The sequence below is a fragment of the Aptenodytes forsteri genome, unplaced genomic scaffold (assembly GCF_000699145.1).
Source record: "Aptenodytes forsteri isolate BGI_AS27 unplaced genomic scaffold, ASM69914v1 Scaffold1, whole genome shotgun sequence".
In the NCBI taxonomy this organism is placed as follows: Eukaryota; Metazoa; Chordata; class Aves; order Sphenisciformes; family Spheniscidae; genus Aptenodytes; species Aptenodytes forsteri.
The window spans coordinates 5,388,873-5,404,987 of NW_008795035.1; the positions used below are offsets into that span (position 1 = coordinate 5,388,873).

Sequence of the window (16,115 nt, forward strand, 5' to 3'; positions counted from 1 at the left end):
GGGAGGTTTAGATTGGACATGAGGAAAAATTTCCTCACCGAAAGGGTTGTCAAGCATTGAGACAGGCTGCCCAGGGAAGTGGTTGAGTCACCATCCCTGGAGGTATTTAAAAGACGTGTAGATGTGGTGCTGGGGGACATGGTTTAGTGGTGGACTTGGCAGTGCTAGGTTAATGGTTGGACTCGATGATCTTAAAGGTCTTTTCCAACCTAAACGATTCTATGATTCTACGATTCTTGGACAAATGCAGGGGAGCTGGGGGAGGAAAACAGATCCCAACAGGCATATAACATGATGAAGATGCTATTAAGTCTTCAGCTCAGTTCCAAGCTAAGAAATCGTAATTTCTAAAGGTTTCCACAATGACAGTGAGAGCATGACATGTCACTTCTGCAAGGCTTAACTCTGTTTTACTTTATTTACGATAGATGAATGAATTCCAATTTCCCTACACTCACATACAAACTCTGTTGACTTGGACAGAATTTGGACAGTAAGAGGGATGAGTAATTTTTTTTTTTTTTAGTAATTTTTAGCATCCTCCATATCATTTAAAAAAAAAGTTAATGTTACAACTAGATTTCATTAAACAGGTGTGACAGAATAACCACGGCACACTGAGGGCTGGGAAGAATCAGTGATTCATGTGGAAACAATTCAGTTACTGAAAAATTATTTAGTGCCCGCCCCAACATGCTGTTCTAGCCTACTGAACAATGGAAAGTCAAGAGTGATTAAGAGCTGCATTAATGACAGATCAAACATGATTATTTCATATTATTTGTCTTTAACAGAGTTTCAAAACAGTTTTTTTATTGTTACACAGAACAAGAGGTGATTTCTGGGTTAACATTGCCAAGTGCAGGGCACCTGATGGAGGGCTGCGCTGTTTCCTCCCGCACACGACACAGCGTGAGCTACACTGGGCAGCGCTAACGGAGGGGCAACAGGCTAAGTAGCCTCTGCTCTGAATTCATGCCTGGATTTGTCTGTGCCCCTTTCTGATAACTCTGCTAACTGTGGGTAACATTGCTGGGTGCAAGGTCTTGGTCCAAGAAAGATTTAATTCACGGGCTTAATACTAAAGCGTAACAGCTGTCCTCTTTTACTTCATTCAGTGCACATATAAAAATAAGTGGAGGACTGAGACCTTCCACTGGGATTTATGTCAGCGTAGTGACTGCCGCTATTATGAACACTATTACAAACTAAATGCAGTTACGCATAGGGCAGCTGTCTCAAATTATTATAACCTGCCAAGGAGCAGAAGCGGGGGAACCGATTTCTCTCCAACCACAAATGATAACGACAAAGTACATTTAATCACGTTATAAATGGGGTTTACTAATTCTTTTGTAAAAAGCACAGAGATTGCAAATCTTTACTGACCATGAAAATAAAACACCTTTAATCAATACCTGTCCTGGAAATGGTGGGCGATTTCCTGTCCAGGCAACCTGACTCTGATTTAGCTGGCGAGATATCTGTGTCAGATTCTGGCCTGTTGATGAAGAAGACTGGATGTCGTTCACACCAGGCACATGTACCACAGATGAACTAAAGGAACAGAAACAGTGCCTCATTTGTAGGATATATTCTCGATGCACAAATAGTATTCCAGACACGGAAATGTTGATAATCACATTAAAACTAATTGTTCAATCTGTCTTAATTAAAAATGACTTAAAACCATCGCAAAACTATGAAACATATTGGCATTCTAAAGTGTCAGTTCACATAGACGCAGAGGGCAAAATTATTTTGAATTAGACTTCTGTAATCTCTTTGAAAGGGCTTGCAAGAATAAAATCAGCCTAACACACGGTGCATAAACACTTAGCTCCATACTAGTTTAATATTTAATGAATTAAAAAAAACCTGCTTGCAGAGAGTATTCAAGCAGCTACTTAATTTTAAATTTATGTTTAAAATCAACCGTTATTTAAGCATGTGCTTAAATGCCATCTTAAATGAAGATGCACAAAAAGATGGTACTTTTAAGTACTTCTTTATTTGTTTCCTGCCTTGGAATTAAAAAGTATGTGTTATATATTAAAAATTTGAGCTTTTAATTACTTTTTTCACCAACTGATGCTAAAGAAGAGCATGCAGTTATATATCCAGGCAAAAGAATAATCAAGACAGAAAAACTAATGTAATAGCTTTGGAATTAAAAAAAACCCCAAAAGTATTTCCAAAGGAACTTGTTTATACGTTAGCTGTTTCCTAATTACTGAATTTCACTACAGAGAAATTTCCCAGAAATTCCTAATTAGAAGTTAAATTTAATGTATTGCTCCACTTTACCATGTTATTCTCATGTAGGTCTTGAACAACTGAATCTATATAACCAGACATTGTGAATGTGCTTTTATATATTTTTATATATAAAAATACAGATTTATTATTTTACATGTCACATACAAATATATAAATGAATAGAAATAAGACACAACATATAAAAATGCTTTTGTGCATCAATTGAAACAGCTTGCTCTTTTCTCTCCACCCTTCCCTATTGTCTATTTTCAGAATCTTACAGAGAAAGAAGAGAGCAGATTAGGAAAAGAAGTAAACAAGGCTGAGCAGAGAGGAAGGAGGAATCTGAATCCTCTGAGAAGGCTGACAAAACCCCTCCCAGAGTGGTAAGCAAAATGTGGCAGGCATTTGAATATGGGAGTAGTTATTCTTAAGCCACCTAAAAGCAAAGTGTGTGTTTAGAAATTCTTTGTAGAGTTTGTTTTCTGTTTTTTTTATTTTATTTTTATTTTTTACTACCACAGAGTCTCCAAAGAGGGAAATGTGGACCAGAAAGTCGATCTAAATCTGGCTGAACTCGGAAGCACACAACAGCTGCTGGGGAGGGCTGGCCCTACTGCCAACACCTTCCCAGCTGGACTGGCAAGTCCCATCGTCTAAGGGGCTTAGACCGTATCTGGAATATGGACTTTGAAACCAGGAGTGTGCAAAATAGTGCCTAAAGGCTGCCCGGGCTGAGTGACTGAACGGACCAGCCTGGAGAGCATTCAAGGAGGACAGTTCATTGAGGGTGGAAATGCTGGCAGATGTGTCATCACTTGATGTAACAGAACAGCAGCAGGGAAAAAGCTATAGTTAAACATGAGGATTTAACAAAGGAAATGAACAAAACACATGCCAAACCCCAAGATGGCAAGTCAACCATCCAGTAATATACAATATCCAATTAAAAGACATTTTAATTTACTGTCATATCCCCCCCAAGTTATTCTTGGTTTTAATTTGACAAAACACACCCACGGGGATTTTATTTCTCCCCACTGAGATTATTAGCAATTATAATTTTAGGAACACATTGGTTTAAATAAAATTATTGTTTGCAGATGTTTTCTAATTCCTGGAACTGACAGCCTCTGCATGGCTGTTCCTTCACATTCACAACCTTGGCTGGTCTAAAACAGGAGAATGAAACTCCAGTATGACAGTCCCAGAATGGTGATACGAAAGGCATTAAGGTAAATATAATCACTGTTACCACACTCTCAAAAAGTGACTGGAGATGAAAGCAAACTCTTAAACTTCAGATTAGCCAAATCTGTATTGCTAGCTGGTAGACAACAACACGCACTTTGAATAACTCAAAAATGCCTCGAAAATGCCAGACGACCACCTTATGTGTATTTGGAAGCTGCCTTAGAAAACTATTCATGCCCGTGTCCCAGCCCTCACCAGGGACTATGGATGAAGCATCCCTCTGTTCCCTTTAATAAGGTGTCCACACTGATGCCCTTCAAGGCAGCCTGCAGAAGTACTGACAGCTGCAAATGCAAAACAAATCTTTGCACCTTCCTAGCTTGGTTGAATGTTCCTCAGAACTCTGAGTCTGCCCCATCACCTCTCAGATTTATTTCCCTTCATGATTTGTTGCTGCTTCTTACCTTTTTTCCAATTACATCATCACAGCAACAAGTATCTACTTACCAGCCACTATTTTTAACAGAGATATCCAAATCATCTCAGCTTGTAAGCCTACTCTAAGGGCTGAGACATCATGTAGGAGTAAAGTGTACACAAAGCAAAGTTCATTCATGTAAAGAAAGCCCTTGCATCTTAGGTTGGGGTTTTTTTCCACTAGATCGAAGAGGAACAGTCCCCCACTATCAGACAGAAGCTGATACATTCAGGATCTGGACTACAGTACCTGAAAGTCTTTCCTGAATGTCCTGGCTGAAATGGGCTTCCCTGTGAGTAAAGCTGCTGGTTTCCTGCTGTGGATGCTGAGGCCATCATTTTTTTATCTGCTACAAAAGAAAAGCAAATCACAGAAAGAGAAAAGTTTAGGGGATGAGAAAATGAAGGCAAAAATGTTTAATGAGAATTGCAATGTATATACGCAGCAGGGATTTTTCTTTCCTTCTTAAAGCTTTATGAGGAAGCCCTGTGGAACACATTAAGAATGACACAAAAGGGCTATATGACAATTCAGTATGAAACGAGAGGCACAGCTGGTTTGCGTCTACTTCATACCCTCTTGGCAGCATGTACCTCATTAATGCTATTGTTTGCATGGAACATAACACGGGTATGTGCCCTCCGGCCACGCAGCCTGGACCTTCTCTGTGCCCACTGGAAGCTGCTCCTGACCATGCAGGCAGGAGGGGGAACGGAAGGCAGAGAGCGGCTCTGGCTGAGGCGGGGAGTGATGGGTGCATGGGTCCCAGCTACAGACTGGAAAGGGGAACAAAGGTTTTCTGGAAAAAAGATGGGAGGGTCTGCCCAGGGGAACGGAGGAATGCCACATGAAACAAGCCTGGTCTGAAAAAGGTCTGATGCGCGTGCACCTCTGTGGCTACCTGGGGGTGGCCTCAGGTGAGGGTACGTTTCTGGCACCAGGAGAAGCCCTCCAGGGCCGCCGCTGTTATCGCAGCCTGTTTGCACTGAGGTAGCAGCTGAGGGCCCACACCCCGCTGGGTTAAACGGCCCAAGGAACGGTGTCAAAGAGCCCCTCTCCTAACCAGCTGACAGTCTGCTTCCCTCCAGGACAGCCGGAGAGGAGCACCCGACTCTCCCAGGCAGCCTGGTGGCATGCCTGCAGATCTCAGGGTGACTACTTGCAAACCTGGGTGATTCTGCAGCCCCTACCTGCATTTCAATCTCACAGGTGGCTGGAGGCACTCTGCTTCTGAGTGTCTGCAAGACTTGGGCACCTGAGCTGTGGCAAGGCAAAACACTGGTCTCTTATGGATTTTGCTGTCCTATATGTGGCTTGAGGGAGCCATGAAATAGGATGCAAGCATCCCAGTGGGGTGTAAGACGACTACCGTAGTGAATAACACACACGGAGATGCCATTAACTTTTATAGTCTACTCTTAATGTGGCAACTGGAGATCAAGCTCTAATTGAAATGAAACGAGACTGGGTGAACAGTGCCATTTGGTCCCTTAATTTAATTTTCTGGCACTGGATGAATCCAAAGCCCAGGGAAACCTCACTGCTACTACTTTTCTTAAAATAATTTAAAGGTCTGCTCCACCACCCTTTATTCCCTTTCCCCATCTTGCCTTACTACCACCAAGCGCAAAACACCCCGCAACTCGCTGATGGCTTTGCAACCATTTGTTGCTATGCACCTCTGACAGGCCTAGAAGTCAAGTCTGCCTCCTCATTTTCCCCTTGGCTCTTTTCAGATTCCCACTCATTTCACAAGGTGCTCTCCTGGACAAAAGGCCCACTCAACTCACAAGTAATAGAAGTATTTTTTAGTTTTCCCTAGCTTTTAGAGACCTTGTGAGTGTGGCTCACCAAAGGCCTCCAACACACAGCAGTTTCTCTGTTACCCAAGTTCTTTTTACATTATGTTCCTAACAAGAATCTAAGCTCGCCTTCCCAAAGAAAAAAGTCACCTCCAATTACCTCACAGGAGCCTCGGAGAAGGAGCGTGCATGCCACTGATGCCAGCTGTCATTGCTTTTCCTCTGTAATGTAGAAATTTGTAGAAATTCCTCACTGGCTACATATATTGCCCAGCACAGACACCGAGTCTGGGCTGCAAACCTATGCTCTCATATAAAAAAAGAAAAAGAGAAACGGGGACAAGGCCTAGAGAAGGTTGCGTATGTAGTAGGAAGAATTGAGAATGGGTTGGGATATCTCTGAGAAGGACAGATGATTATGCCTTTTTTTGCAGTAATGTCATTCTTGCATGAGATGTCCCATTTTCTAAGGCCACCCTTTACAGGGATACCAAACTCTCAGGGTTGGAAGAGACTGAGCCAAAATCCTGCTGGTACTTTAGATATTTGAGAACAACTCACCAGCAAAATTGAGAGTGCCCTAAATGAACTGGAATTCCTCAAGCGGAGCAGAGTTGCCATGGCAGCTACCAGGGTCTGTGCCGCAGGATGAGGCCAAGACAAAGGGAACAGCTAAACTAATCGCAAGCAGCTAAATCGGCTTTAAAATCTCTTTCATGGGTTACATCGAATGCTCGTCAGCCTCTGAATCTGGCCCTCATCTCTCCCAGCTGCATTCCCACTCAGGACTTTACGCACTAATTCTCTGCTCTCACCTTTGGTACAGCACTGAAAACCTATTTTGTTTTGGTGTTTTACCTGCATCCTTAGACCTGTTTCTCTCTAAACCCCATCTCTGTACTGGTCAATGATATGCCCTTCTCCCAGCAGGACCATTGTTTCTGCCTGTAGAATGAAGAAGATCTCTGTAAGAACCGCATCATCCCGTGCTTCAAAGCACTTGCATGAATCGGTTGAAGCCAGGCTTCCTCTCCCCACTTTTGTTTTTTAATTATGTGTGGCCACTGCATGCAATTATGGCAACAATCTCCCTATGTCAAACCTGTATTTTTACAGAACATAGCAGAGAATGAGATCGGGTATCAACATAATGCAAATGTCTTGCAGGCAGCATGCAGGTTTGTCAATATTGGTTTTGGACAGCGTATCTCATCTCTAACTGTGAACCAGCTCTTTTTATCATTCAGAGAAGACCTTGATCACAGCTCCCATGAGAAATTCAGACAGGGTGAACGTCCCAAAAAAAGCATAGCCTGTAAATTGATAAGAATGAGAAGAGAAATGGCATTTCCAAGAACATAACCTCCCAGCTACCTCACAGCTTGCTAGACCCTTAACCCTAACCCCTCCCCACAAACAGTTGAGAGCTGCCTGAAAAAGAGCCAATAAGGCAGCCAAAAAGCAAGATGTTCTTGCTTGGAAAAACATAATCTGGTGTTTAGGGTTGGAGTCTTGCTACCTTCTAATGGACCCCTTTTATGGTCTCAGCTGTTGACTTCACTGTTAGAGTAGACAGACAAGGATGAACAGGAATAACAGAGAAGTCCTAGCAACAGGAGGACAGAATGTCAAGTCTACCCTGCAGTTACAATGCTTTCTCCATTTGAAAAGGCCAAGCCAGACATAAGAAACCAATGCAGTGAGGTCATCTCCCAACACCCCTGGAGTCAAACCCTGTGGGTTGTTTCCTTCATGCGCTGCGTGACGCGCACGTTGATTTATTTAAAACAAATGTAAAAACTTCTCTTTTTCAGTGAGGACAGTTAAGAACAATAAACAATTAATGAGTTCTTCCATGAGCAGTGGAATTAATGAGCCTGGTTTCCTACAGATATATTTCGGATGACCCCTTCAGCTGCCAGTCTTCTCAATGACTTTTGTCTGTTAATGCAACAGGCAGCATAGGTTGGGGCTAGTTTGAGTCAGCTATGTCTGTCCAACTGACAAGGTGGCTGCTACCTCTTAGAACAGAGCTGGGAAATCCTTCGGTGAGGGCACTCAGTAAGGACTCTGTCCTCACAGTAATTTTCACAAAATATAGAAGAACATACTATTTCTGAGACTCCTATCACTCTTATAAGAACTTGCTGACAAGTTCAAAAGTTGTGGGAAAAAGAGCAAGGACTCACCGTGACTGGAGATGCCTCAACTGACCAGAGAACAAGTATATTATTACACTTCAAGGCAGCATATGCCTCTGAAAGCATCAGTGCAAAAGCTGGTGATTTGATAAAAAACTGCAGGCCTATCTTAAGACTGCATGGTAACTTTCTTAATCCATGTCTATTCAGAGAGATGAACTCACATCTGCTGTTTAAGAAAGAAAATATATACTTAGAAATGGCAAGTTCTGCTCAGTATGTTTAGTATCTACGAACACTGCCTAAGGTGCCCCTGTAAAATGAAAAGAGAATCAAAAATAGGTAGCTCTGGTGACACGAAAGCTGTCCTTCCCTCCTTGAATTTACTCCTCATCATCTTCAGGGGAAACATCAACTAAGGGCAAATTCTAGGAAACGTCCTGAAGACTGATGTTGCTTGGAAATTTCTCTGCCACATTGTAGTTTCTCTTCATTCTCCCGAAGCTGTGCTCCACGTCATGTAACCAAGCCTAACACAGTATTAAAAATTAAACATCAGAAACATTCACTTACAAGCAGTTATTCCAGCAAACATCTCAGCAAATCTAGGATCTCTCTCTTGGGAGAAGATAGCATCAGGCTTTTCCACAGATTTTCCACCCTCATGAACGTTAGCTGGTATACTTGGAACAGGCACCTGTTGAGATACACAGAGGAAGGTAATTCCCTCCATCGTATTTGCCGAAAAGGAATTCAGGGACAGTCACAATGTATTTTTAATTTTGCTGAAATCTGCCATTGCTTTACGTTTTAAAAGATCACAGGCACAAAAATAAAAACTTGAGAAATTTCACCTGAGATAAGTCATAGGATGACAGCCCATCTCTTTGATGTACTTCAAGTTCTGCTTGCTGCTGCTGAAGTTGTCTGCAAAGGAGACAAAATGACTTCATTACAAAAACCAATTCAGATACAAAAAGGAACAACCATGGTCTCCTATTTTATACTCCAAGTGAAACGTCCCTCAGATGATTTAGTAAATCCTTTACTGTGAGATTCATCTGTTTTTAAAGCTTTCTCATTTGAGAAAGCTTGCACCACAGGAATGTAGCAGGGCACGTGAAGAGTTTTGCTGTAGTAGCCCAGAAATGTAGGTGGGTAAGTAATGGAGGATGGAATACAACCTCCTTATAAAGGATTTAAGAATTCACTACTAAGACACCAAGAATGTCTTCCTCATGATAACGATGAATATACCAGACCCCTTCACTGATCCTACTGAAGTAAACAGGAAACCTCCAGTAACATTAATGCAGAGTTATGCCAGTCAATAAGAAAAAGTGATCGCAGCTCTGTCTGAAGCATGTCAGACCAAATGGAACAACCCGTTGAGCTAGAAGGAACTGCATATAAATCCTCCTTTGTAATAAAACCTATTTAACATGCTTTGGTTCTACTCTCCTCAGGACCCAAGTCCAGATTGTATTCAATTTTTGAAAGCTTTTAAGGCAGTGAATGTCCAGAAATAAATTGCTTGTGCTACTATATAAAATCAAGACATTACATAAAAACAATTTGTGTTGACAAATGCTACAGAAAACACAAGTCTCCTTTTCATGCTAATCAGAACTGAACAAAAAATATCCGTTGTTTAAATGAGATAAAAATCACTGGAAGTTAATAGCCTTAATCCAATTATATGAATTTAGGAAAAATTAAATGTGCAGCAGCAATAGAAAAATACTTCAAAAGAAACTGCCAGAGCTAATAAATGTTACAGGCCATATGCCAGAATGAAGAACTTTAGTGTTGAAAACTCTGCAGATCCTTGAAATGCACTTGATTTGTGTTTAGTGCCAGGAGCTGTTACTTAACTACAACAATTAGCCAATATCAACAGATAAAATCATCGGAAGTCATGAGAATTAACCGACGGGTGACCTGTAGGGACATCATGCAAGTGGTGGTAAGTCAGGCATGTTCACATTCTACATGTGCAAATATCGTCTATTTATAAAAATGTGCAGATCTTTTATATAGTTGTAATATATCTAGCACAGTGATCTTCTGAATCCATTTCTTCACTTGCTTTTTTTAATTCTGAAAGGACACAAATTCAAAGCCCCTAATTTAGAAAAAAGTAATCAAATAGTTCTATTAATTGTTGCTATTGGAAATTTTGAAGTTACTGTAACAAAACAACTTCTACACAAAAAGCCACCGTGCAGTTACAGTTTATGAGAAATAAAACCCAATCCTTTGGAAACGAAAGGCGAAAGTGCTACCGATGCATTAAGACCGGAATTTTACCATTAAAATGTGAACTTATGCTTTCTTGTTTGGACTTACGCCATCCACACGTTGGGTCATTAGGAACCTCGCTTGTCTGAGCATAGGTTTGTGTGCCTGTTGGCTCTGTCCCAACACCGAGCTGGGACGGCAGAGCGCGAGAGCCACATGATCTTGCCAGCACAGCGCTGGGTTTGAACTGTGCCCAGGCTGTAGCCTGATCAAACAACAGCCCTGAACAGCATGGCCACAGCACCACCTTCATTTCACAACTTCGCGTTGAAAGCAGCTTGCAGCCAACGGGCCAGCTGACGCGCAGGCACAACAACTTGAGATTTCCCTGTAAAAGGAAAGGCTCCGCCGTGGCCCTTGTCTGAAGAAGCATCACTGCATGGAGAAGGCAGAGTCCCTAGCTCTGGCATGGGCCAATACCACGAAGGGCACTGAATCAGTCTCTAGGGTGAAGCTGGGAGCTTGCTGGCATTGCAGCATCTCAAGGAAAACTGCCTGTGTAATGACAAAAATACTCAGCAGCTGCGAAATTATCTAAATGTTTTGCACCTTCCATTAATAGTTGTTTTCTGTCGCTTGGTCACAATTAGCAAGATTACTTCTGGCCTGAGGATGCGCAGGTAGCGTATTATCTCTGTGAGGCTCTTTGCTCAGTTAGCAAAGAAGCTATAAACACCCCCAAATTATGCTAAAGCTCAGAGATTAGGATAAGATTGGAGTTGGACTGACAAGAAAGTAAGCTTGATGCTTGGCAAACGATACTTGACAGTGGTCACAGTTTCTGTATGCTTCTGGCCTCTTTCTGAAGGAAAAATCACCTAACGGGCAGGAATTACACACCACGTGGGTTTTCCCCCAGAGAGACACTATGATGTGACAGGTGGTAATAGATGAGATTTTACAAAATAGCAAGATCATGGATTTGAAACTCTGGAAAATTAGGATACATTTTTGGCCACAGGCTTGAATTTCAGATTTTTATCCAAATCTTCTTTTAAATTTTGAACTGTATAGATTCAAATGTCTAGGGACTGAGAGACAAACTTGCAGACAAAGTCAAATGACAAATTAGGCACAAACTGATGGGAATGTGAGAGACTCCTCAAACAAGCTACTGAAATACATAACAGATTTTTCCATCCCTTGATGCTTTTCCAGAAGACACTTTGCTCAGACTAGGCTCCATGGCAAATTGGACAAAAATCTGTGACCCGCAACAAACAGAAGATCAGAGTAGATGGCCAAAAGCCTTCTGCTAGCCTTATGGTGTAAGAACACATAATGCACGGAATCACTTTTGTGCTGAGTAACATGCAAGAAAAGTCAGTCCTCTAGGTCATTAGAGCGCCACGGATTTTCCACATTACTTTAGCCAACAGAAAATTCCTAAAAATTACCTCTGGAATGCAAAGAAATTCTTTGTTCACAAGCATAAAATGCATACTTTTCCAACAGAACTATAGGAGGTAATTTAATCATGGCAAATCTATGGGGAAGTTTTTCTAAATACCACCCTGCGGACAATAAACACCCATTAAATCCTGTTGTTAACGTGAAAGCTAATTACACTGTTTCATTTGTTTTTACTACGAATGACTTGGTGCGTGTGTCAATAAACAGCACATTAGGTCTCTTCTGTTCCGTATAAAGTATGTTTTCTTGATTCAGCCATATACATACAAATGAGCCAAACAAAACAGCATACTTACTAGTTATTTGTTTTGTAGGCACTTCTAACTTAGTGCTCCTTCACCCTTCTGTACCTTTTATCTCTAATACTCATTAAGCTGCAGTACAATATAAATACCACATTGTGTTAACAGCCCTGAACTTTGGGAACAACCTCCCAAATCCATTTCCTATAAAACCCAAATGCTTAAGTGTATCTTCACTGAACTCTGTGCGAGCTACGCTGCACTTAATTAAGATTGAAGTGTAAAGCCAGGTTAGCATCTTCTGCTGCTGTTTGCTGCTACTGTTCAAACGATGCTTGAAACCTGAAAGAAACTGTGCAGCAATTCATGGACCGGCCGACCGGGGAGAGCTGAGCGCTGCTGTCGTGGTTGCTTCGGACCTTGCCACCTAACCAGCCCTTTTGACTGAAGAGTCAACTCAGGCAGGTCCCTTCAGTCACGCAATTGCTAGATCATTTTTGTAAAGGTGATACAGAACCAGAGCTTATTACCAGTTTGGGCAAAACTCAAATTGCCGTCTGAGTTTGCAACCAAAACCCGAACTATCCTTCGTTTCAATTTCAGTTTCACAGCTGAAAGAGAAATTTCCTGGCTCTACAGGATACCTAACATAGCAAGTAAGGTATTGTCTGGGTCAACAGAGGACTCTGCCTGTACTGCAGGAAATCCTGGCTCACCCACAGATTCGGTATAAAACTGGGACAGCCCTTGGCTTGAACAAGGAATGGTTAAGCGAATCTGAAGGTTTTGATAGTTAATTCAAATTTACTTCAGTAAATGTATTTGGAGGAAAAGGGAAGATTCTGTGAAAGTTCCTTTGACATTGGAGAGGATTTCAGCCAAATTAATCTCTCTTTATAAACACTGAAGTCACCTGTTCCTTTTCCAGGCATCAGAGTAACCAAAAAAGGATTTGAACTTTAAAATTATCAGTCTCTATGGTGGGAGAGAAACAATACTACTGTATCGCTACCAAGCTATTTTTATATAATACAGGCACACGTGCTTCCTGTGTCTGGTTTGGACAAAAAGGGAGTAATAAAAGCCTTGGGGCTGCCGTTGTAAAATCCTCTTTCAGAAACTCTCAAAATCTCCCTCTTTTAGCCTACAGTTTCAAAGTCACCCCTGTGAAAGGGTCTGTCTTACACTGGCCTTGAGGGATCAGATAGCCCACAGATGGCACAGGGATCATGAGAAAGTAAGTCTTTAGCACCACTACCACAGACCGGAATTTTATCAGAATAGTTGATCTCTTTAGTATTTTGGCCCATGAGAATCCGAAACAGAAAGCATCTCTCCCACAAGCGCGGGCTGATTCATCCAACAGGCTGCCTCCAGCAGTGACCTGTGCCAGCTCACCCCGAGACAAGACTCTTGAGACTTATGAATCCTGCAGTTGTCCTGAATGCACGCAGTGCAACATAGGACTTTGGGGCTTACAAAAATGAAACATCAAAATTTCCATAAAGGTCAGAAAAATATCCTCCTTCTATGTATACAAAGACTTTTATATAGTTTTATCTATCATCATGACAGATTATTTTATTCAAATGCTGCTCTATGTGTATGTTAAACAAACATTGATCACAACAATTACTTCTTTTTGGAAATCAAACAGTCCTAACTACACAGGAAGATGTGGTCAAACGGGGGAACTCTTCTTTTCAGCCAAACCCAGCACAAATGCTAATCGTTAAATGCTTCATTTCTCCAGGAAGTTTCTCTTGGATGACTACACCCAAGCGAAACTAAGAGAAGTTTTCTTTTCTTTTTTTTTGCAAGGAACTAAGTGAACATTTGAACCTAATGTTTCGTTACCCTTCCGCACCAAAAGCAAGTTTGGAAAGTTGACTGAAGCTCCAAAGGAGTACCTTTAAAAAAAAAAAAAAGAAGAAGAAAAAACCCAAAACAACCAAAACAAAAAAATAATCAATTAATCCCTCCACAACTGGAACCACCACTGCCCTCTACAGTCTTTTGGGAAAACGCTGTTCACTGACCAACGCAAAATGAGAGCTATTCTGTTAACAGACAGACACACAGACGTACGTACTGTGGCTTTAAACTATCCTTAGTTAAAAACTGATTTAAACCTAGAACTTTTGGCTACATTGTCTTTACAGTTTCATGATGAATTTTTAACTGCCTCAAACCTGTATTTTATGGAGCTGGCTAGGTTATCACAGCGATAGACAAATCAAAATTTGTCTCTTGTGCAGAACTGCCTACAACTGCGCAGTGGAAGGCACCCCTGCTTGGTCTCCACGTGAAGCACTTTGCTGGACCCAGAGCATCTGATACTTCCACCGACACGTAAAGATGGCCACGTGCACTGGGGTCGGTGCCGAACATCTAGCCCCAGCAGGAGCTGAATGAGGAGGCGGAAATCAACAGTTACCATGACGTACGACTCCCCAAGGCATCTAGGAAATCAGAAGTCAAAACATGACCCCAAATGTGCAAAAAAAATAAATAAATCCAGAAACAGGCAGGAACAGCAGTACATTACAGTAAGCCCTCTTTGGAAATCTGTCTGAGAAGTGGGAGAGAACAGGGGGGAAAACAGAAAACAGTTTGAATAATGCATTCTTTTTACTATTCAAAAGCAGACGTATAATGGGTTGTATCTTGCCATAAGACTAGAACATTCTCTACATGACAGGAAAGAGGGACCATCCTCTGTCAAAGTAGCAGCAGGCAACTTCCATATTAGGTCAGCATTTCTGGGTTGTTATTCAAACCTAGCAAGAGAGATATAACAAGAGCCAGAAGCTGGCACAGTCCTATTCATCACAGTAAGTGCTGGGATGCCAAACTGAACAGTATAGTGGAGGCTCGGAAAAAAACATTCCCAGAGCCAACACAACATAAGTCTACAACCCCACTTTTTGATCTGTGGACTCTTGGGAACAAAGCACAATTAAGCCAGCCTGGGACAGATTTCAGAAGTCGCTTTTTGTTTTGCAGGCCTGTTTTTGCATATACAAATTATCTGGAAAAGAAATATGGGACAGCAGAAATGTGGAAATATCTATTTTGATGCATGGTGCAGACAGGGAGATCTTCAGCTGTCTGATTTCAAGACACATTTGCTTGTTTTCAATGAGCTTAACTATTCAGTTAGCCCAACTTTTTGGGTACGCAGAAAAAACTGAGCAAAACGATTGTGATGCTGGGTTTCAAGTGAGTGAAAACACAGCCCTTCTAGTCCAGGTATGTGTGACGTCCAAAGGAGCAAGTCAAGGAACACGCAAAGACACTTACTAGCTTTCTAAGTTCAAATGCCGAAGCCCCAGGGGTTTGGTTTTGCAAGTGGAGAGCTCTCAGCATGCATCTCCACTAGCAGACTGCTCGTTCAGCATTTCCATTATACAGTCTAACAGGTTGAGATCTTAAAATCAAGAATTTCCTCTGAGCTAAAAACTTGGCAAAAAATCTTTGGTCAGACCAGAAGCAGATTTTGTTTTAGAAATAGATTAAGTTTATATTGGAAAGAAGAAATATTTATAAAAAGCCCCCACACTATAAAGCGATGGCTTTATCAAGGCCAGATTAGCTTCTGCAGTTACTGGCTCAGAACTCAGGAGGCTCCAAAAGCATCTCTGCTCAGTTACACAGTGACGAACCTCCACTATAGTCCTAGGGTGACCTCATCCTAAGAGGTCCAATGACAGATTTTTGAAAATATTAATTCAAAGACAGGATGATTTAATTTCCCTCTTAAGATAAGGGGGGTTGGATCTGTCCCCATACCTGGGGATATTCCACCAGATCTTAACTGAGGAACCCTTCCCACTCAAGCCTACTAGGAAATAATTTTGCCAGCTTTCATAGGCCATAGGAGTAGACACAGCTCAAGGAGAAGATGCCCAGGACTATGGCATGGTATGATCACAGTGAACACGGACGTGCAATTTTTTCTTTGGCTTAGGAATCAGGCTAACCTTCCTCCACTATCAGGACAGCTGGGCTGCTGCTGGAAGCTCTGTGCTAGTTTAAGGCAGCCTGGACTGAGATCAATGGGCTTGTCTAATGACATAACAAGTAAGTGATGTTTCTCCCCCAGTGCAGCCAGGCCCTGGAAGCATCACAGGATAAGGACACAGAGAAACAGCTACGCTGTGAGATCTCACGATGCAGAAAAACCCTGTTACAGACTGTACTGTTATAGAGAAACAAATGTAGCTAGAAACAGGCTACAGCAAAAAGCAATGCTTAAATTCTTTCAAAACCACATACGCGAGCA

General features: G+C 41.7%; 1 protein-coding gene across 1 annotated transcript in view; it reads right to left on the minus strand.

The window, feature by feature from the left end:
* Nucleotides 1–16,115, minus strand: part of ARNT2 (aryl hydrocarbon receptor nuclear translocator 2) — an 81,140-nt gene that overhangs the window by 10,003 nt on the left and 55,022 nt on the right. The window contains exons 12-15 of the mRNA XM_019471328.1: nt 8,729–8,801; nt 8,448–8,571; nt 4,181–4,280; nt 1,419–1,557 (exon numbers count right to left, since the gene is read on the minus strand). Coding sequence (XP_019326873.1) covers nt 1,419–1,557; nt 4,181–4,280; nt 8,448–8,571; nt 8,729–8,801 — 436 coding nt within the window. The remainder of the gene's footprint in view (nt 1–1,418; nt 1,558–4,180; nt 4,281–8,447; nt 8,572–8,728; nt 8,802–16,115) is intronic.